The sequence below is a fragment of the Anoplophora glabripennis genome, unplaced genomic scaffold, assembly GCF_000390285.2.
Source record: "Anoplophora glabripennis isolate ALB-LARVAE unplaced genomic scaffold, Agla_2.0 scaffold1013, whole genome shotgun sequence".
In the NCBI taxonomy this organism is placed as follows: domain Eukaryota; kingdom Metazoa; phylum Arthropoda; class Insecta; order Coleoptera; family Cerambycidae; genus Anoplophora; species Anoplophora glabripennis.
Window position 1 is genome coordinate 30,355 of NW_019417097.1, and position 22,449 is coordinate 52,803.

General features: G+C 34.9%; 1 protein-coding gene across 1 annotated transcript in view; it reads left to right on the top strand.

Moving 5' to 3' along the window:
* LOC108915123 (guanine nucleotide-binding protein G(o) subunit alpha) overlaps positions 1-22,449 on the top strand; it is a 45,406-nt gene that overhangs the window by 19,691 nt on the left and 3,266 nt on the right. The window contains exons 4-6 of the mRNA XM_018721086.2: positions 163-291; positions 731-860; positions 17,738-17,891. Of these exons, the coding sequence (XP_018576602.2) occupies positions 163-291; positions 731-860; positions 17,738-17,891 (413 nt within the window). The remainder of the gene's footprint in view (positions 1-162; positions 292-730; positions 861-17,737; positions 17,892-22,449) is intronic.

Genomic DNA, 22,449 nt, shown 5'->3' on the forward strand with positions numbered 1-22,449 from the left:
ATTATTATTATTATCATGATAATAATAATAATTATTATTATTATTATTATTATTAAGTTTACAAGTAGAAATTTACAAGACCAGGATCGGATCAAAATTAATGCTATAATTTTTCCAATATTACCATAATCAGTTGTTTATTTATTTAATTTTCTTTTCTAGTTTCTTAGATGATCTAGATCGGCTAGGAGCCAAAGACTATCAACCCACTGAACAAGACATCCTACGAACAAGAGTTAAAACTACGGGGATAGTGGAAGTACATTTTTCATTTAAAAACCTTAATTTTAAGTAAGTATCTTTACAAATACAGCTCCTAATGTTCCTCCCTGGGGTATTACTTTTCTGCAAACTGCAGATAAAGATTTACTTTTTAATTTAGAAGTAGGCCACAAAAAAATTGCAAAAAACTGTTTGATGTGTTTTTAGTGAATGTATTATATTTTAGGTATAAAAATAAGCTTATATTCAGTCGGCTTAAAAAAATCCCCTATACTAAATTTCATTGAAATATTTAAGTTCAGTTAAAATAAATTAAAATTAAAAGTTGAGTTTTAGTAAAAAATTTCTTTGAAGAACTGCAACTTTTTAATGAAACATTTTGGTACTGAGCTATATATATATATATATGTGGTCAATTGCTTTGTTTTGCTCTGAGCTTTAGTTTATCGTTTTACATTTAATTGTGTACATAGAATACATAGCAGAGTAAGGATCTTCTATATTTTAGATTATTTGATGTTGGTGGACAAAGATCGGAGAGAAAGAAATGGATTCACTGTTTTGAAGACGTAACCGCGATTATTTTCTGTGTGGCTATGAGTGAATATGACCAAGTGTTACACGAGGATGAAACGACGGTAAGTTAATTGATCATTTTTTGTTTATTTTTAATATTTAAAAACGCCCGGTAAATATCTTAATCTTATTAGAATACTATTTAAGATATACTTTTAATATGTATTATAATTTACCCAGAAATGTAAAAATCTTTTAAAACATCCCACTAAACACGAAACGTAAATGAAACGTTGCAAATGAGCTGTTTTACTACACATTTGAAACAATAACTAGAAACGTTGCTGTTTCATTACAGAAATGTAGCACTTGAAAACTTACTTAGTGAAACATAGCCGAAACATTCCAATTGAAGAGAGTTTGAAACATTACTCGAAACATTCCCTTTCGATCTCGGAAACGTAACAACGACAAACAAACAACCCTTTGCTTTTGTTTATCTTATGGAACTTCCATTCGGCATTACTTAAATTTTGCTCTCAAGCCCCATCATTATAGCAAGCGTTAGTTCATTTGCCTTTGTTATATGTACAACCAGACATAAACAGAAAAAAAATTGTGGTAGCATATTTATAACACAAGTCTAGAAAAAATGTATGTTCGTGACTTGCGCAGACCGCGCGTAACAGCCCGAATTTATTTATTTCTCGTGTGCCGTTTTCAATTCGTATTATGTTAGGTGTTAGGTTAGGTTTGCGGTTTGCCTTTACCCGTTTGCCTGGCTTCGTTGTTCTTCATCGTTACCAGGGAGAATAGTCTCCATGATCGTTACTTTGATGCTATTTTATGTGATAATTTATAGTGTGTGCAGTTGTGGTTATTGTAAGGTGCATATAAAATAATGAATATTGATGCAAAATGTTTAAAACGATATGTGTAGAGATTTCGAATTTTGCGTCACATCTACCTAAACATAGTTATTATACCCACTACCTAATACCTATTAAAGACAAGAGGACAAAAACTAAAAAAAATGGAACATGGAACTATACGTTTCGGAGAACTATTTGAAATACGGAAGAATCAAGTGAAATATATGTCATTTATTTTATATTTTGTACAAATGTTTATATTTGTGTACGTGTATAGGAATGCTTAAATAAAAGAGTTTAAGTATACCTACAAATATTTATTTTTTCAAGATATCCTTTTGTATCTTATTTATTTCTACTGTAAAATTTATTATAAAAAGGTTAGATGTAATATTGACTATGCGTAGAAGAAATTGTAACTTCTTTATATTATTTTTCAGTAATGTTATTTGTTTTTCATGTACCTACCATTTCAAGATTCATTATCATAACTAATTTTTTTAATTATCATTTCGTCATTGTTACCATATTCATGATGGTCTCAACATTAGAAAATTTCCATTTCAGAAGCGTATTTGAACAATATAAAATGATGTGTAGCTTTTTTAAAATGCTTCTGATATTGTTTTGTGACATTTTTATTTGTACGATGAATGGCAGAATCCGTAATCCATATTAGAAACTTTTTCAGTGGCTTCTCAAAAAGAAAAAAATTCTTGATAAAAGTTGCTGCATCCCCAAACTAGAAGAGCAGTTATTTTTTTTAATATACAATAACATTTTTCAGTTAAATTTTTTGAGAAATCAGAAAAAATTGTCTGGATTACGAATTAAGTCATTCACAATACAAATAAAAATATTACAAAAGAGTATTAGAAATATTTAAAAAATTACTCACACTGTTTATACTGTTTCAAAAACGCTTCTGAAATGGAAATTATCTAAAGTTGAGAGCATTATGAGAACAATATGGTATAAAAATTATTATGTTACTCAAACATTTCTGAAAATATACTGAAACGTAAAACAAAAATATCGAGTGCATAAATGGAACATCAAAAGAATGTTACTGAAACTAATTTTTTGAAACGTTTCATTGGAAACGTATTTTGGGGAGGACATCTTCTGTTTCTTTTGGGTTACCAGAACGTTGCACGGATTTTTTATGAAACGTTTCAAGAAAAATGGAAGCGTTTCTGGAACATGTCAAAAACTGAAAAATGTTTAGTGGGATTTTACTTTTTCAATTTCTTATTGATGTATTTAAAAATAAACAAAGGAAACCATATATTGTACCTGTTACTAAGATATAATTATCCTATTGAATCGCACCTACAAAGAAAATATAAATGATTAAAATGTATTTCTAAATTCTGATTTATTACAGTTATTAATAGTAAAAGCAATTACTTAACACTAAAATTGTAAAACACAAAATTGTCCTAACTTTCCCTATTTTAGAAGAAAACTACTAGTAATAATAATATTGATTTATTGACTATTATTTTTATGTTTATTTTGTTTATATTACAGAAAATAACATAAATATTTATATAATTATTAACAATTACAAATTATGGATAATAGCTTTTAAAGTCTATTGACGTTTCCCTGAAAGGAGTCATCTAGAGTCATTTACATACAAGGTGTTCCATATTGTTAATGTTCAAATTTTGGAGGCATAAAGTAGACTTAATTCTCAGATTAAAAAACATGAAAGTGGTAGGTCAATCTTTATTTGTTTTGAAGTTGCGGGCAGATAAAATTATGAAGAGCAAATAAATGTTCATTCATATACCTACCAAATAAAAACTAATTTTATTTCACAAATGTTTAATTAATGGGATTTTCAAATTGCCTCCTTCTGTTTGCAAGTTACAAGTTTGTGCTCATATGCCAATTTTTAATTTACTCTTTTTATCTCTTAATAATTATTGAGTTGATAATTTTTATTTTTTTTTCAATTTAATCAACATGTGACTAATGAGGCCGAAATATAACATATTCAAAATCCTCTTGTAAGATTTTTTTATCATAGCTGGTGTTAGCACCCTGTATAGACACTGAGCGGTTTATAAGATGACGGACGACTGAGTGTATGTGCAGGTGTGAGGCGAGTGATGTCATTCTAATATGTGTTGTAGAGATGTCAAATATGATTACTTTTGAGTAATCATGAGTACCGATTACTTTCAGTTTAAGTAATCGGTACTTTGTATTCGTTACTTTGATTACTATGAGTAGTGGACTCAAAATATTCTAAATAGAATAGTAATCAGTAATTACCTAATTGATATACAGTACTGTAAGTTATAGACGAGTAAATATCAAACCGCATCATATTATGAATATAATCTAACCTCAATTTCTCTTAAAAAAGAAATGCAGTGGTAATATCTGAAATATTAAGGTTTGTTTGATAAAAAAAAAGAATTATAATGCAACGATCAGATTACGAATATAAATATATATTTCGAAAATAAACAATCAGTTTTAAAATAAACAAAAATAGAAAGTACATATTTTTTAGATTATGTATTATATTATACACACTCTTATGCATGTTTTAACTCTTTTATAGGAAATATTTTTTCTAATATAAGTAGATATAAAAAGATGGTACACAAAACAAATAAAATTGAATGCAACGTAATAATACAAGTACTCGTTTTCTGTCGATATAATAATATGAATAAGTGTCAAGTGAGCATTGAATAAGTATCCATATTCCATTAGATAAAGTACTCTATATTGTTTATATCCAAGAAGTAATCAAATAATCAAAAGTAACGAATACTTTTTCAATCGAATAATCGTTACTTTGGATCCAGTCGAGTAACAAGTACTCATGTAACGAATTGATACTTTTTCGACATCTCTATGTTGCTAGTTCTGGAGGAGACCAAAAAGGAATAGGCAGTCTGTAGAATGATTGTAAAGAGAGCAGACGTTTAGTTTTCAATAAATATCTACGGTTCAGTCTATTTGTTTGTATCGTTTATTAACCACCCCTGAGGCATTTACACTGGCATTTTCATTCAACAATAGTATGTAAATTAATTTACTACCATTATATTGGTTTCTAATTTTATACAGATATTTCATAGGCCTATTATTTTGAAACAAACGAATAAAAAATCAAATTACTATTTTTACAAAATAATGGACCGCCAAAAATTTTTTTAAAGTATAAATTACTCAAATAGGTTATTTAAAATATATTTTTTTACGTTTAAGTGCCACCCTTATTATTTTTTCTAGTATTTTACAATTGTGTGACTGGTTGCGTTCTTAATGGTCAGTAAGCATATTAAATTTGAGTCCAAGTTAAAATAAAAAATTAGTAATATGAATTTTTTTTCTGGACCTCGTTAAAAATTTTCAAAAGTATCCAGGCCCCACCTAAAATTACTTGCCGTCCCCTGATCTAGATATTAATATGGAACTTGCCTAAGGCGTGAATAATGTTTAGCGCGTACACTTCGATTCAGAGGCGGGTACTGATTAGCTGTATTCAAATGTGCACTTTCTGTTCTTTTAGTTTGTTCAGAATAATATGCTTAGTACCCACTTTTACATTGCTTTTACTACTTAACTGAGAGTGATGAAAAGGTTCTAAACTTTACTCCGAACAAGCAGAACACACAGACGAACAGGCCAAACATTTTTGAGAAAAAGCTTGTGGTATTCGAAGTGTTTGCTGTATTTGACTTGTTCCCGCAGTTTAGTGTTTGTGTTCGTGGGATTTAACGATGAACGATATAATAGTAATAAGTGGTTATTTAATGCTTAATGCTCATACTTACTTTCGTTACTAGACAAATTAAAAGACAAAAAAAAATAATAAAATGAAAGTGGATGAGATGCCTTTTATTAAAATGTAAAAATACAAAATTGCTGAAGCATGTGGATGGTATACATTAAAAAATTTGATTACAGAAGATTTTTAGATAAATATTTCCCCTTTTCAACTCAAAAGAATACTCTTAATCTTGTTCTTAGTGTCTTCAGATACATTTCATAATTTTAACAATAGTTGCCCAGACATATCTTTTAGTTTTGTTGTAATATAATTCATGTTTTGGTTTCCATTGTATGGAATGTTTTTCATACTCATCAATAAGTGCCAAATATTTTTCTTTCTGTCATTTTCTTTTTTAAGTCAATAATAAAATCACCTAAATTAGCTCGAATTCTACGAACAGTACAAATATCAGCACTCACTGTTCACCAACGAGCAGCTGGATTTCTTACAACTATTGCCATTTACCAACAAGTTGTGGATAACTGGTGTGTTCAGTTCGAGTCAGTGGCAGGTACTAATTTCCAGATTTGGAACGTGAGCGCTCTGCTCGTTTGCGAACATGAAATGATTGCGAAGTATTCTTTCACACGATCCGTTAGTATGGGGCCAGTCAAAACGTGCTTTGCACTCTTCGCACTTGTCTAAAGCAGGTGCTGCCTCTAGCGAAACTCTGATTTAGCACAAGAAATGCATAGGTGGAGTCAGATGTTCATATCTACTAGAAGAGAGATTACTTTATATACGCTTATTCATCCATAATGGATTTCATTGCTAGATATTTTATACATTTACTAAAAGCATTCAATTAGTTATTAATAAATAATTACATATTTATTATTAAACAAAAATGAGATATCAAAGTGGTGAAAAATAATAATAACAATAATAAGAATCAATTAGTCTTATCAAACCTATTGTTTGGCATTATCAAAAAATACTTTTCAAATTGCTGGATATCACAAAATATAAAAAACCGTCAATTTTTTAAAAGTTTCTATTTTGTTTTTTATATTAGTTCTGAACAGTAAAACAATTACTTTTTGGAGATTTTTTATTGGTTAAAGTTTGTTAGTGTAGGGTTCCAACAAAAGATATTTTTTCTCTTTTAGCCTCTCCTCCTAATCTTAGCAAGTGCACTGACATGTGCTTATGCTGACGATAAGGTAAAAAAGAAATTACAGAAGTATAGAAAATTAAATTCATATAATAGATTGTACTCAATTCCACGCTTGGGATATATGGGAAAAAGCGTTCCCAGACACTGCAAAGTCGATGGCAGTGCAGGTGGCCAATGATAGATTTTGGAAACGGACGTGAATCTTCGTCATCGCTTAACCTGAGATAATAAAATGGAAGTAATTTTGACAACTACTGTCAAATTGTTTTTTATTGTTATAAAATATTAATGTTTAGATGTTCTTACATACATGTATATGTTTAGTACAATCGAACCGGGTGTCTTTATTTTAACATTTAACGTATAATAAATAACATTTTGGTGCCGAAACCAGAGACTCCAGCTGTGGAACTTTAAAATTAAAAAAAATAAGTGTATAACGAATAACGTAACGTAACGGACTAAAATCAAAATGAGAACGACATGTCATACATGGTTAACGAAACTAATTAATGTGGCTAACGAATTAGTAAAATTGGAAGTGTTTCGACTGTAAAGAAGCTGCTCTGCTTCTTGTTAGAATTAAAATCGGCTCGGGACAATTTGAAAGTGGCTGCATTTATTGAACGAGCAAATCGAGACCGAGTGTGAAAAAATAATGGAGTACGAAGATAACGCAGTGACAGCAATAGCCAGGATGGAGCAGCGGATCGCAGAATGCAAAACGAGAGTGCAAGCAGCTGTGGATGACGAACCGGAGCTAGGAGCCTCAGCGTTGATGTTTACGGCGCTTGACAATGCAGGGTGTCAGCAACCAGTGGCGGCGAACAACGGGGAATTTTCACAAAACAAAATGTTGGTGAGATTACCAAAATTAGATTTAATAAAATTAAGTGATGATGATCACCAATGGTCGACATTTTGGAAGCAATTTAGTTCAGCTATTCACATAAACGATTCACTGAGTGAGACTGATAAATTTGCATATTTAAAATCTGTTCTGTCTGGTAATGCAGCGATAACCATTCAAGGGCTCACATCTGGTAGAACTAGCTTTAAAGATGTTGTTCAGCTGCTTATCGAAGAATATAGAAATATAGATAAGATTGTCGATACTTATATTCAACAACTTTTATCGTTAACGGTGATAAAAAGTAGATGTGATATCTTGTTTTTAAGAAAGCTTTACAATACCACCTCAAAAATAATTGTCATTGCAAACGTTAGGAATTCCTGCTAATAACTATGGAATGATGATTAAGTTAATAGTTTTGAAAACTTTGCCATTGTCAATGAGAGTTGAGGTTAACAAGCAGCGAAGCATTGATGGTTTTAACAAAAGAAATAACGGACAGGAAAATAAAAGTGATGCACAATCAATGACTGGTTGTGATGTATTAGGAATTTGTCACGGAAAACTAGCAACAGTGTCATATGAAAAGGAAATTGTTACATTTTTAACGTTTATAAAACTAGAAGTGAACTCTGTCGAACGAGCACGCGTTGCGTCGGGGGAAAAGACTATTGAGACACATGAAGTGAATAAAACTTGCGAAAAACAAAAGTTTTACTGTAGTAAAGACTCTTCGTTTACCGCACCAGGGTTACTTACAGCCATTAATGAACAATGTCCATTTTGTAAATCTAAAGAACATGGTAGTGTGAACTGTGACGGTACTTTGATTTTACAACGAAAAAATTATATTTTAAAAGCGAATAATCGGTGTTTTAGGTGCACAAAAGCAAACCATAATTCTCATGTCTGTCGAAGATAGTATGTTCAAAATGTAAAAATAGACATGCTACTTCTATGTGTGACCCGAACTATATAAAAGCAAAGAACAGCACTAACTATGTACAAAGTAACAATTTGTTTAACACGTGTTCAAGCGATTTGGATGTTTTACCAGGCATATTCATATTAGTAGGAGCTGACGCGTATTATTGGAAGATTGTGACTGAAGAAGTGAAAAGGCTCTCAGCGTCATTAATGGCTATTAATACGAAATTTGGCTGGAGTATTCATGGTGGTAGTAACGAGTATACATTTGCAGCAAATATGGTCAATATACTTCACATATCATATCATCATATAATAATAGTGACTTTCACATAAAGAAATTCTGAGAGTTGGAGACTATCGGAATAAAGCAGCCTGCAGATCAAATAGAATTTAACACAGACAAATTTATAAATGAAAATATAACATTAAAGAATAGGCGTTATACAGTAAACTTACCATGGATCGAGAAAGTTAGGAAATTTGATTTGAATTATATTGGTGCTTTGAACCGAATCAAATCCATAACAAAGAAGCTTATCCGAAATGAAGCATTGCTGGAATATGATCCAGTGATAGGAGAATATTTGATACTGTTCAGAGCTAGCACCCTTATTAACTAAAGAAAGCGAAGCTTACTGTATACCTCATAGACCGGTCTATAGATATCACAAGGACACAACTCGTATTCGTTGTGTATATGACGCCTCTGCACATATGCCAGGTTTTCCGTCTTTGAATAATTTGTTGTGCACCGGTGAAAATTTAGTACCATTGCTTCTAACGATTTTAATCAATTTTAGAATTGGAAAAATAGGCCTCACAGCTGATATACGAGGAGAAGGCTTTCCTGCAAATTGAATTAAATGAATCCGAACGAAATTATCACAGATTTTTGTGGTATGATAAACCCGTGACTGACTCGTCAAAATTACCGAATCTGACAGAATATCATATGAAGAGAGTAACGTTTGGCGTTATGTGCAGTCCCTTCCTACTAGCAACTTTGAGAAAACATTTAACGACACAACCTGTAGAATTCCAACAAGTGAGTGACATTCTCTTGAAGTCATTTTACGTCGATGATTTAATCGTAACAGCTAACGATATAGATTCTGCTTATCAAATTTATGAGCAAGGAAAGCTAATTATGTCTAAAGCTAATATGAACCTACGGAAATTGTCAACTAATGATATCAAATTAAGAGAAAGAATCGAAGATGAACTAACGGCTAATAAGATGACACAAAAGATACTTGGACTCCTATGGTACGTTGATCTGGATGAAATAGGAACAGATATATCTTCTATATTGAAATGTATTCAAGATGGCGGACAAGAACCTGCTACGAAACGTAATATGCTGAAGATAGTATCTAAAGTATATGACTGGGTTTTGCATCACAATATGTCATAGGAGCAAAAATTCTACTGCAGAAAGTTTGGAAATTAAACTACGGCTGGGATGATATGCTACCGGAAAATTTGGCTAGTGAATGGAATAAATGAGTTCATGAAATACAAGAACTATGGAATCTGACAATACCGAGATGTGTATGTCAGAAAGCTTCGGCCTCTTTCACCGAACTTCATGTATTTTCCGATGCTAGTACTTTCGCTTATGGAGCAGTGGCATATGTTAAAACACTTATTGAAAATAACGAAGTAATGTTCAACATTTCCAAAATCCTGCAAACTTATTGACAACAAGACTTAAAGTAAGGGTTCTTACCGAATTAAAGTTTTGGCAATACGGACCTACCTGGTTAGTAAAAGATAGAACTGAATGGCCCCTCAACGATAGTGACATGTCATCAGAGCAAGTATCAGTCTTTGCAGTGCAGACAAATATTAAGGAGGATCAAGAAACAATATTTCTAATAGAACATTATAGTGATTTTGGGAAAATATTGAGAATAACTTCTTACTATTAAGATTTATAAAACGTTTAAGAAAATCCGAAGAATTATTCATTGATAAAGATGTAAAAGCAAAAGAATTACAAGAAAGTGAAGAATATTGGATAAAAGTTACGCAGAACCAGAAATTTGATGATGTCCTTAAACAGTGGAAGCTACGAAATAAACTTGTTAGAAAATTTTGGTATAGAGGGTCCACCGATTATCTTCAGCAGTTGAGATCTACACATACCAGAAATCTACATCTTTTAAAATCAGTGACATAGCTGTTTTTTGCATTACCAAAACATGCCTCGTTTAGTATGGAAGATGGTTAGGATAACCCAGGTACTTCCTGGAAGAGATGCAAAAATACAAGCATGCGAAGTTATGTTGCCAAATAGGACGCTCCTAAGAAGACCGATTCAACTTCTTTATGTTTTGGAAGTCACTGCCGCCGGGGAGGATGTGGAAAAAAGCGTGCCCAGACACTGCAAAGGCAATGGCAGTGCATGTGGCCAATGATAGATTTTGGAAACGGACGTGAATCTTCGTCATTACTTGACCTGAGATAAAAAAATTGAAGTAATTTTGACAACTACTTACAGGTTGTTTTTTACTGTTATGAAATATTAATGTTTAGATGTTTTTACAGTACATACGAACAGGATATACATCACACCTGGCTCCTTGAAGTGCACTCTCTCTATCTGACAATGAGTAATTTTGGTTGCTTAGTAAGGACACCAAATCAAGATACCATATTATAATTTGGTCCATCCATTTTCTGCCATTGCATATAATAAAGCCCAACATTTTATTACCTGAAGAGGTATCTTCTGTGTGAGAAGAAAAATACATTTTCTTTAAGCTGTCATAAGGATCTATTTACACTTTTTTAAATTTTAATATAGTATTAGCGGTAACTTGATTAAAATATTTATCTAAAAACAAAAAATTTTAAATTTTTTGAAGAGTAGTATTCTAACTAAACTTTACATAAATTCTTCAATCATGCTTAACTCTTCCTAAAACTATCTGCAGGTTTGGCTTGTTTTTTTTTCTAGCTCAGATAATCATAAAAAATAATATAATTATATTCATCATATCTAAGCCGAGTTTGCTACTTCTAATTCTGCAGTTGAAATAGATTTTAAGTACCTGCTTATGTCCAGACACAATATAAGACCATAAGATACATGACATAGAAAAATAGAAGACGTAATGGAAGTCGGCATAGCCACTGTACAGGGTGATTCACTATATTTTGACCCCCCCTTTCAACTTTTTTGTTTTAAGTTATAAAAAAATGTGAAATACAAAAGTTGCACGATTTTTTATGAAGTTTTCGAAAATTATAGTAGAAATACAAATGCCATTATTCCATGGCTAGAAATTGGCCTCAATGATTTGGGATCGAGGGGGATTATCCCTCTTTATCCTGCCTCATCTCGTATAGGCCTGGACATCCTTCGTAGGTGGGCCCCATCCGTCGTCTACCCCGACCGCAAATGCGGCCGGTGTAGGCGCTTTGTGGGACCTCCTTTTGTCCTGGCTGGGCCCCGCCGGCTAGGGCCCTTTCTTCTGGCGCTCTTCTTGCTTCGCCGGCTCGTCTGTGTAAACCCCGGGGGTAGTGTCATGTTTATGTGTGGTATGGTTGGGTAGGGTAGTGCGGCTATGCAGCCTGGGATGCGCTTTGCTAAGGTGGCCCTTAGGCTAGCGCGGGAGGGGAGGGTTAAGGAGGGTATGGGGGGTGTGTATGTGTGTGTGTGTGTCGTTGTCTTCGTTTCTTGATCCTGGCTGTCTCTGAAACAGAAAAGGTTAGCGGGCAGGGGGGGGGTCATTGGGGTGGTCACCCAGGGTCAAAAAGTTGGTGTCTAGGTCTTTTGTGTTTGTCGGTCACGTCGGGTACGTAGTCAACGGCTTGCCTGAGGAGGGGATTGTCATGTCTAGCGGCTACGTCAAATCGTTTCTCCGCGTTTTGTCTTATTGTCTGTGTAGCGTTTGTGTATTGTAAGTCTCGTAATATGTCAGTGTTTCTTACGTACCAGGGCGCGTCGGTGGCCGTGCGGAGGGCTATGTTTTCCACAGCCTGTAATGACTTTAAGTGGCTTTTTGCCGCGTGACCCCACGCCGTGGAGGCGTAGGTTAGCTGCGGTTGAAGTACCACCTTGATAAGCGTTCGCTTATTCCTTAAACTGAGGGTGTTTCCACCTTTGAGTAAGGGATAGAGCCTAGCCCTGGTGGTCTTCGCTCGCGCCACCGTCTCCACGATGTGCGGTTTCCACGTGAGACGCTGGTCCATCGTCACGCCCAGGTATCGTGTTTGTCGATTCCAGGAGATGGGTTCCTGGGATAGTGTCAGTCTGTCAAGGTTTTGTGGGATTTTTCGTTTGGTAAAAAGGATAGCCGAACTTTTGTTGGGATTAATTTTGACTTTCCACCTGTTGCACCAGGTTTCAAGTTGGTCTAAGGAGTTTTGGAGGAGGGAGACGGAATATCTAGGATCTACGGATTGGGATGTGATTGTCAGGTCGTCGGCGTATAAGTATATGTTGGTGTTGGGGGGATGTGGGATGTCGGAGTTGTAAATGGTGTATAGGTGTGGGGACAGGACGGTGCCCTGGGGGACACCGGCCTCCATGGGACGGGTGGTGGAAAGGGAATCTTGGATTTGGATGCGGAATTTTCGGTGGTGTAGGTAGGATTTTATGAGTTTGGTAAAGGATATGGGATATTGGTTGGTGAGCATTTTCATCAGTAGGCCTTCATGCCAAACCGTATCGAAGGCCTTTGCGACGTCCAGGAAGACAGCACCAGTGTACTGTCCCCTGTTGAAGGCCGCCGTGATGTGCTCGGTAAGGCGAAGGATTTGGAGTTCAGTGGAGTGATTGGGTCGGAAGGCGAACTGCTCGTCTGGAATGACTTGCAGTTCTTGGGAGTGGGTTCTTAGACGGGTTAGGATAATTTTTTCTACCACTTTGCTCATAGCCGGGAGCAGGCTAATGGGCCGGTAGTTGGATGGGATGGTGTGATCTTTGTTGGGTTTTGGGATAAGGATTATGTTTGCTGTTTTCCAGCGGGTAGGGAAGTGTCTTAGTCTGAGTGTCGCGTTTGTTATGTTTAGTAGGGCCATGAGGCCCTTGTGTGGTAGTCGTTTAAGTGTCGTGTTATGTATATTGTCGGGTCCGGGGGCTTTTCTGTTTTTAAGTCTGCGTATTGTCAGTCTTAGTTCGTCAGGTGTTGCGGGGGGGATTATGTCATTGTCTGGCTCTCTGTCGACGCGTCGGGCCGCGCGCTCAGCCACTATCTCGAATTCCTCGTCTTCGTCGGGCAGCTGAGGCAGTCTACACTGCAGTTCCAGGCTATCGGCGAAAGCCTCGGCCTTTTCCTGGTTCGTGTAAACCACCCCCACACTACCGTGGATTGGAGGAATTTTACGGCGAGCGGTCTGTCGCAGGGCCCTCTGCGTTTTCCAGAGGCTGTTGTCTTGTGGATCCAGCGACTCCAGGTGCCTAGCCCAGTTATCCTGGGCCAGTTCATCCAGAGCCGCCTTCACCCGTCTGTTAAGTACGTTTAAGTCATGTCTGTGTCGGGGGAGGCGGGTGCGGGTGGCAAGCCGTTTCGCACGTCGTCTGTCACGTATTAAGTTTTTTATGTCATCGGGGAGGGTGCCCCGGGGGTTTGTCAGTCGGGGGACAATAGTCTCCGTCGTAGTCTGAGTCAGGGCGTTTTTAATGTCAGTCTCAAGGGAGAGGATTGCCGCCTCCAGATCATGGGTGGTTTCGATGACTGGGAGCGCCATGTTTCCTTGCATTACTGTTCGGAAACGCTCCCAGTCAGTGAACCTCCTCGTGAAGGTGCCTTCATATCTCTGTCTTCGCCCCAGATCCAGAAATATTGGATTGTGGGCGGAAGACCCTTCGTATTGGGTGGATATTTGGGCATTTAACGGTATAGATTTTAAGAGGGCAATGTCGATAACGTCGGGGCGTCCTACGGGTCCGTAATGTGTCGGTTCTGTCGGTCCGAGTATAGTCAAGTCGTCGTGTCTGTCTTGGTAATTCAGCAGGACGCGACCTCTTGTGGTCGTCGTCCCGCTGTGCCATATGGGGGACTTCGCGTTGAAGTCCCCGATGGCAATTGTCTGGGGCCAGGAAAGGATTTTGTCTAAGTCATTGTCAAGTAGTGGTAGTCTGGGTGGGTGGTAACAGGACACCACCGCAACGTCTCCATGCCGTAGCGATCTCACCGCTATCGCCACGGCCTCTGTGTTTTGAGTTTGGAGCCGCTGCAGCGGATAGTGGTCGATGCACTTCTTTACTATGAGTGCAACACCACCCCCGTTACGGTTTCTGTCATGTCTGTATATGTCATAGTCAGGGATGGAGGTACGGGATGCCTCGCTGAGGTAGGTCTCCTGGACAGCCATAACGTCTATGTTTAGACGGTTCAAGATGTCCACGAGTTCCGTTTTTTTGGCCCGGAACCCGTCAAGGTTCCAGGACGAAATTCTCAGCGAGGAGGGTTGGGAGGGCCGACGAGCCATTAGAAGTCGAATAATTTTTGCATATTCGACACCATGGTCGTCAGCTGGACGCAGAAGTCCTGAAGACGCTTTGTTGCGTCAATCAGGGCCGCCGCGCCCGGTTGGGAGGGTGTCGTGTCTGTGTGTGCGTGTGGTGAGGTGTTGTGTTTTTGTTTTTGTGTGTTTTGTGTTTTTCTGGTCATGTCAGCGTATGTGCGTCCTGGGGTTGTGTTTGGGGTGGGTAGGAGGGGCTGTCTGTGTGTTTGTGTAGTGTTTTGTGTCGTGTGTGTGTCTGTGTTTTGTGTTTTTGTGTTTTTAGCTTTGGGGTACTGAGGGCACCCCATATAGCTGGCGGGGTGTGGCCCGGCGCAATTTGCACACCTGGCGGGCGTGTCTTTGGCCTTTTTGCATACGTGCGTGCTGTGGTTTTCGCCACATTTTACGCACTTTGGCTCAGCTGTGCACCGGGTCTGGCCGTGGCCGAACCGCTGGCACCGGTGGCACTGTGTGGCAACCCGCTGCTTTCGCTGCAGCTCTACTCGAACCACGAGCGAGCAGCAGCGGGTTACCTTCAGGATGTCCTCCTGGTCCTGTGGGGCCTGAACTAGGACCAGGGGCATTTCCTGTTTATTTTGACGGCTCGCCATGCGGTGCACTATTGCGCCGGGGAACCCTTGTCTTGCGAGGTCGAGTTGGACCTCACTTGGCGAAACACCCGCAGGTATTCCGCGTATCACCACCCTCAGCGTTTTTTCTTCGCGAAATACAAATGAAGTTCAAACAAAATGGCCGCGGATGTTAACTTTGTTAATTTAAATGGTATATTTTTACATATTTGGATAGAACGTTCCCTGCCGAGCAGTCATATATGGTTTGTTGGGTCCATCTTTAACAATAAGCGAGATAATATTAAAGACATATCGAACATTGATATAGTCCAAAATGGGTATAAGTATTTTAACCAAATCTAACTAATTAGACCGTGAGAGGCCTATTTACTCATGGACAATGTTATATATGGTAGGCCGTGACAGTGACAGGTAATATTGTGACAACATTGTTATTGTTATTGTTTGACAGTTTGTATTATTATTTAATTAAAATGGGTCACACAGAAGTAGAAAATTTAAATATTGTAGGAATTAAAATAGAGTAGTTACGATATTCTCCCATTTATTTGCTGCGAATTCAACACACAACATGGATTTTTACTAATGGGGACCCAGCTGGCTTTACAATTACACAAGTCTACTTTATGCTCCTAAGCATAACTATACGGAACACCTTGTATATGTATATCAGTGGAATATTGCTCTATTATATGTATTTAAACAAAACGTAATGTAGTGTTTTGAACTTTGATGAGTGTGTTTAGAATACTATTGGTTGTATTGTGAAAAATAAAAAAAGATAAAAATTATGCATTTACATTGTTCTAGGTATTAATTTCAGTTTCAAGTTGCAGTTTATAAGAATAACATTTTCAATTCAATCATTATATAAAGGGCTTTCCCTTATACTTTTTTGACTGGCTTACTTCTTTGCTATGTGATATACTTGATTAGGACAAAATGTACACATACAGAGTGCCAAAGAAATAACGTAACAAATTTCTTTCGTCGCAATAAGATAAATATTTCCTGTAAACATATCCTCTAAAATGTGTTATAAAGAAGATACATTCTCTTAAAGCTAAAATCTCTTTCTGGGTTGGTTGACATGGCTTAGGCTTCTTAACATTTCAAGAGACAGCATATTGACAACCGCCAGTGAAGCCTTCAGATCAGTTATAACATCTGTTAACAAAATATTATTTCAGAGATTTTTCAATCAATGTTAAAGAAAATATAACATTTTTATACTGAATTAAAAAGGACTGTAATTTGCACATTACATCTGTCAATTAGTAGATATTTGTTCAAAAATATATTTTGTAAGAATCAAAATTTGTCTGCAATAATTGAATTTTTGTCAGGAATTTCTAATGTTATTAATCCCTAAAAATCTTTCACTTGAAACCTGTCCGCGAGGCAAGGCGATGCAATGTCTTACGTCTTTACTTAGGAATTACTTATACATAAGAATCAGCAGTTCACTTACGTTTTAGTAGCCCTGCTGAACCATCAGTGAGATTATTGCGCATTAGCTGCGGATCTGCGAAAAATTGTAATTATAAAAATGATCTGACAGATTTTTCAACATTTTAGGAATGTAGAAAATTAATGTAATATAATTTTATCATATGATAGGGCAATTTTACCTTATTATATACAAATTTCAACATTTATTTGCATAAGTATATCGAAAATGATCAAGTTTATTGATTTCAAACAAGAGTTCCTTTTTATTCTATATTGTCTAATTTTTCCGAATTATCAGACAGAATATTGAAAAAGTAGTCAAGTTAGATTGAAAAAATAGCCCTCACTCTCACCAAAACTGCCTTTTCTGATTTATGTTTGATCTTTATTTCAACACCATCAAATTTCATGAAAAATATATTTTGTTAACAGCTGCGGCTAAATAAAAATAAAAATTTTTACTTCAAGGGGTTGTAACTCGCTTGTAACATATTTTAGAAGGATAGGAACTTTTTCCAATTTGTTACTCTATATTCTTATACCTGTCCTATATATAGAAAGTTCTGCGAAATCATATTTTATTAGAAAAACAAAGAAAGTGCAGTGAAATCTCCCTTAACGGACACCTCTGATATACGGAAAGCTCCACTATACGGACACTTTTTCACAGTTCCAAATTCGTTATTAGGAAATACTGTACAAATTATTCTCCCTTAACTGGACTCTCCCTTGGATGGACGCGGACACGACATTTTTGACATCTCAGAATCAGAATCTGTGCAGTTGCAGTTGTTTGAGTTGTTCAGTAATTCTTGAGCGCTGAGTGTTAATAAACTTGTCTGTCTATTATTTTTAATTTTAAATTTGTAAAAACATTGTTTATGACACAATTTTATTTTACTCATGTTTGAATTTCAGAATCGGATGCAAGAAAGTTTAAAATTATTCGACTCTATTTGTAATAATAAATGGTTTACTGACACATCCATTATTCTTTTCCTCAATAAAAAAGATTTATTTGAAGAAAAAATTAGGAAATCGCCTTTGACGATATGTTTTCCTGAATATGCTGGTAAGTTGACATTTGTCATTTATTCCTATAATAGTTTATATTTGGCATATTTAACTAATGCTAATTTATTACCCACTAGGTAACACTAGAGTTTCATTTCTGTCCTATTGAATTGGCTGTTCTATATGTATATACAGGGTGTTCGGAAATAGTGGTACTTCACTTTGAGGGTAGATTTGTCGACTCAAAATAAGATAAAAATTTATATTATTTTAATATAATAATTTTAATAATTTATAAAAGATATAAACATGGGTCTGCAAATCCATCTTACGGGAGATAGACACGTTTGAAGATGGCTTTAAATAAATTGTTTTTTTGTCAATAATTTTTAACTGCCTTGAAGGAGAGGGATAAGTTTTAGCCGATAAGTTACTAACAAACATTATTATTTTTGAGGGTATTAGTTGATCCACGTTATAACCCATGGTGTGCAAACCGGGGGGGTTTGGGGGTTATGACCACATTTGTATAAAAAAAATTCTGTTAATTTCTGGATATTTTTGTACCGCCAAATAATTCTTTGACTTTTAACATATTGTACCCCTCCAATTACTTGTATCGTCGACACTGCTTTTCAGAAAGACCATTTGCACATTATTCTTAACGCACAATTGATGTTTACTTGTGTAACACATTTTAACATTTTTATCTTTAGCCGATTTAAAGATAATTTAGGAAAACCATTTGGAAAGTAACAACTTCAACACACTGTATCTCGAAAACAGGGCGTCTAAGAAAAAAAAAACTTTACATGAACTACCCCTATTATTTTTCCATGAGGAACTTGCACACAAGTTTTTTTGAAACATGAATGGGACACCCTGTATAAATGCAACATTTTACTCCCATTATCACTTATTTTTGTAATAAAAAAATCATATATTTTTTTCTTTAGAAAAAAACAATGGTATGTTGTGTTTTGAAAATATACCCCAAAGGGTATTTTTCAAATAGAGTACTTATTCTGTATATTTTGCATGTTCTGGTGGAACATTCTCTTACGATTATATTGATATAAATTTAAGAGGTCTATCTCTAATAATAAAGATGGTTAAAAAGTGTGTCGGAAGCATATATTGTTATTTACTATTAATATCTCTTTTAATATTAGGTACAGATAGATCTATTAAATTTTGAATTAAAATTCTAAGAAAGCACTCTATGTAGATATATAAAAAATATAAATGTTTTATCTGGAAAAGAAATCACAAGAAAATTTCCATAATTTGTGTAATAGTTAAGAGTTGAACTTTTTTCTGAAATATTGGCACTAACTTATTTTCACATTTTCCACTCTTAAATTAAAAAAAGAATACGGGACAACATTGGATGTGTCTGTGACAAAAAACTAATACACTACTATACATAATTTGATATATACAGGGGTAAATGGAGCTCATATTTATACAGAGGCTGAGCTCGCATACTCATTGCGTAAGACAATGTATTTGAAACGGGAAAGTCCTCTAGTACATTTTTTGCTATCTAAAATAAAAGGTACTCGGGACTGAGTACCAAGTACACTTAAAGTACAGGGTGATTCACTATATTTTGAACCCCCTTTTTGTTTTAAGTTATAAAAAAATGTTAAATATAAAAGTTGTATGATTTTTTATGAATTTTTCGAAAATGATAGAAAAAAAATTAAATCCAAACAAAATGGCTGCTGATGTTAACTTTGTTAATTTAAGTGGAACCTCTGTATATTTTTACATATTCGGAAAGAATGTTTCCTCTTGAGTTCATATAGGATTTGTTGGGTCCATCTTTAAGAATAAGCGAGTTACTGTAAAAAAACTAAAAGGTTTTTTTATTAAGAAAATAAGGCATCTTGTAGTTGTTAGACCTCCTCCAGGCATTTTTGCCTTTTTTCCAATTACGCAAGGATTTACAGATCTGTTATAATCTATTTTGATATATCGGACATTGATATGGTCCAAACTGCATATAGGCAATTTAAAAAAATCTCCCTAATTAGGCCGTGAGAGGCCTAATTTACTCATGGACAATGTTATATGGTAGGTCGTGACAGTGACATGTAATAATGTCATGACAACATTGTTATTGATTGACAGTTTGTATTATTATTTAATTAAAATAGGTTACACATAAGTAGAAAATTGAAACATTATTTAGGATTAAAATAGAGTACGGAGAAAAACTTTATTTTAATTACTATAATATTTCAATTTTCTACTTCTGTGTAACCCATTTTAATTAAATAATAATACACATTGTTAAACAATAACAACGTTGTTACTGTCACGGCCTACTTTTAAATTATTTAAAAAAATTAAAAATATTTTTTGAACGATGCGTCCTAGATAAAAATTTTATACGAAAAACCCCCACCAAAAAATACTAGGTTTCATTTTTGGTCACCGTTGTGAATCACCCTGTATAATAGTACAAGCTTGAAACGACAGTAACATTGAATAGGTAATAAATACACAGGACAAGTTTGAATAATGTTTTGAAATTCTTTTCATTTTTAATTGAGAAATATTAGATATGTAATTATTAAAATGGCACATGCTTGTTTTTCCAAGTGTGTTCAGCACACGATTGTTCATTGAATTGTAATAGTTGTGATTTTCTGAATGCAGCCAAACAATGTGGAATGCCATTTTTTACTTTTCAATGACAATCCATTTTCCATCTATCCAGAGTTGTCTTGAATTTTTTCTCTGATACCAAATTTAATAAGGAGTGATAGAAGGTCAACCAGTGTCTCTGCAGTGATGTTATTTTCATCTAATTATTTTGCTTTGTATCCTCACCCTTAAGTGGCTTTTGAAAAATTAACAAACTTCACATTTTCTAGAAAATTTTAAATTGAATGATACATTTCCCATTGCTTAGGTAAAAAGATGAGAAACAAAAGAAAATGTCAGTAGTGAAAACCAGTATTCATGTTTTTTTTAATCAGAGATAAAGTTACATTGTGGAATATAAGAGTCATCCAAAAAAATCAACATTTTTCGTTCATGGACCAATAAACGTCGTAGCATTTTTTTAACGATCGGTAATAGTAACAGTAAATTTATTTACATAAAAAATATTTGAAAAACAATATCTATAAATTTGTATTACAATATCAATATTTAAAAAATGTGACTATTTTACCCTAAACAATTAAACAAAATTTAACTAATGAGAAATCTGTTGCTGCTTTTTATTTATTTTTTTCTCATGGTATGGCTACAAATTTGTTTTGGCAACTCTGATACAGGATACTAATTTAACTGTAGGATAACTAGAATAAAAAAAATGTCTTAGTAAAATTTTAAAAAATACTATCCTTTCTCTGATGGAACAGCGGTTGGGAGAATTTGATCTAAATAAACTTGCGTGCATAGAAATCGGCCCACTGCAAACTTTTGACATTAATTATATATATTTTATAAACTATTCATCAGATTAAAAAAAGAAATATGCTGTTTGAAAGACAATTTAATATGCTTTAATATGAGCTTAAATTTATCAAGAATGTCTGTCGTTTATATGCGTAACAACAGATAAATAAATGAATTGTATTTATGTGGTGGTTATAACGAGAATGACAAACTTGTGACAGATCGATATTATTACCTTTGCAATTGAAACTTGTACATTATTTTTTTTCATAATTTCAGTAGTTTTAAAGTGTGTTAGTTTAAGGAGGTTTATTGGGTACGGAGGTACATCTAAAGTCTAACGAGAGTTTTTGTAGATTAGCTAGTGACTAAAGTAGAAAGCCTTTAGATTTGTCAACGTTGCACTTGGCTGGCTCGCTCGCCCCGGCGTTCGCTCGCTCGCGTTCGGTCATTCTGTTTGCTTGGACACCTGCAAATTTCAAATAATACACTACGTCGAGACCGCAGCGTTGCCGCTATCACGCATATGGAGCATAAGTTAGTCAATGACAGCAGTTTGAAGGAGAATTATTATAAATTATGTATCTTACAAGTACCTAATCGATTTCTACGAGCTATCATATGGTTCCTTAGATATCGGTTCGTCAATTGTTGCGCATTATAAGTGGAAAAACCAAAAAAATCTGCATAATCATAAGACTTCGTACTAAATCGCGAAAAATTATTTTATTAATATCTCGTCTCTTAGGTATCCAAACTAGTCATAATTTTGTTTGAGGATTTTCTTCATATTAATAAGCTTATATTATTTTTTTTATGAATATTTGTCAATTCCAAATCAGATAAACCTCCTTGATGCATACTACACTGCAAAAAGCTGCCCAAGCTATTGCTCTAATCGAAAAAGCACTTAGCTAACGAATCGTTACTTCACAATTGGAAGTTATTGGTTTGTTCTCTACAGGGAAGCTGCGGCTAGATGACCAACCCCTAGCAGTTCTAATCCAATGAATTTCAGCAACACTTAACCGGAGATAACTTGAATTATAACACGTATTTGAAGAAAACACTTATTGTCTAATTACAACTAACAGCATAAAGTTTGAATCTATAGTCGTCCTCCTGAGTGGCTGGTTGGGTTTTTATATGATTTATTATCAGCTAGCAACTCAACAGGCGATTTTCTATTGTCAGTATAA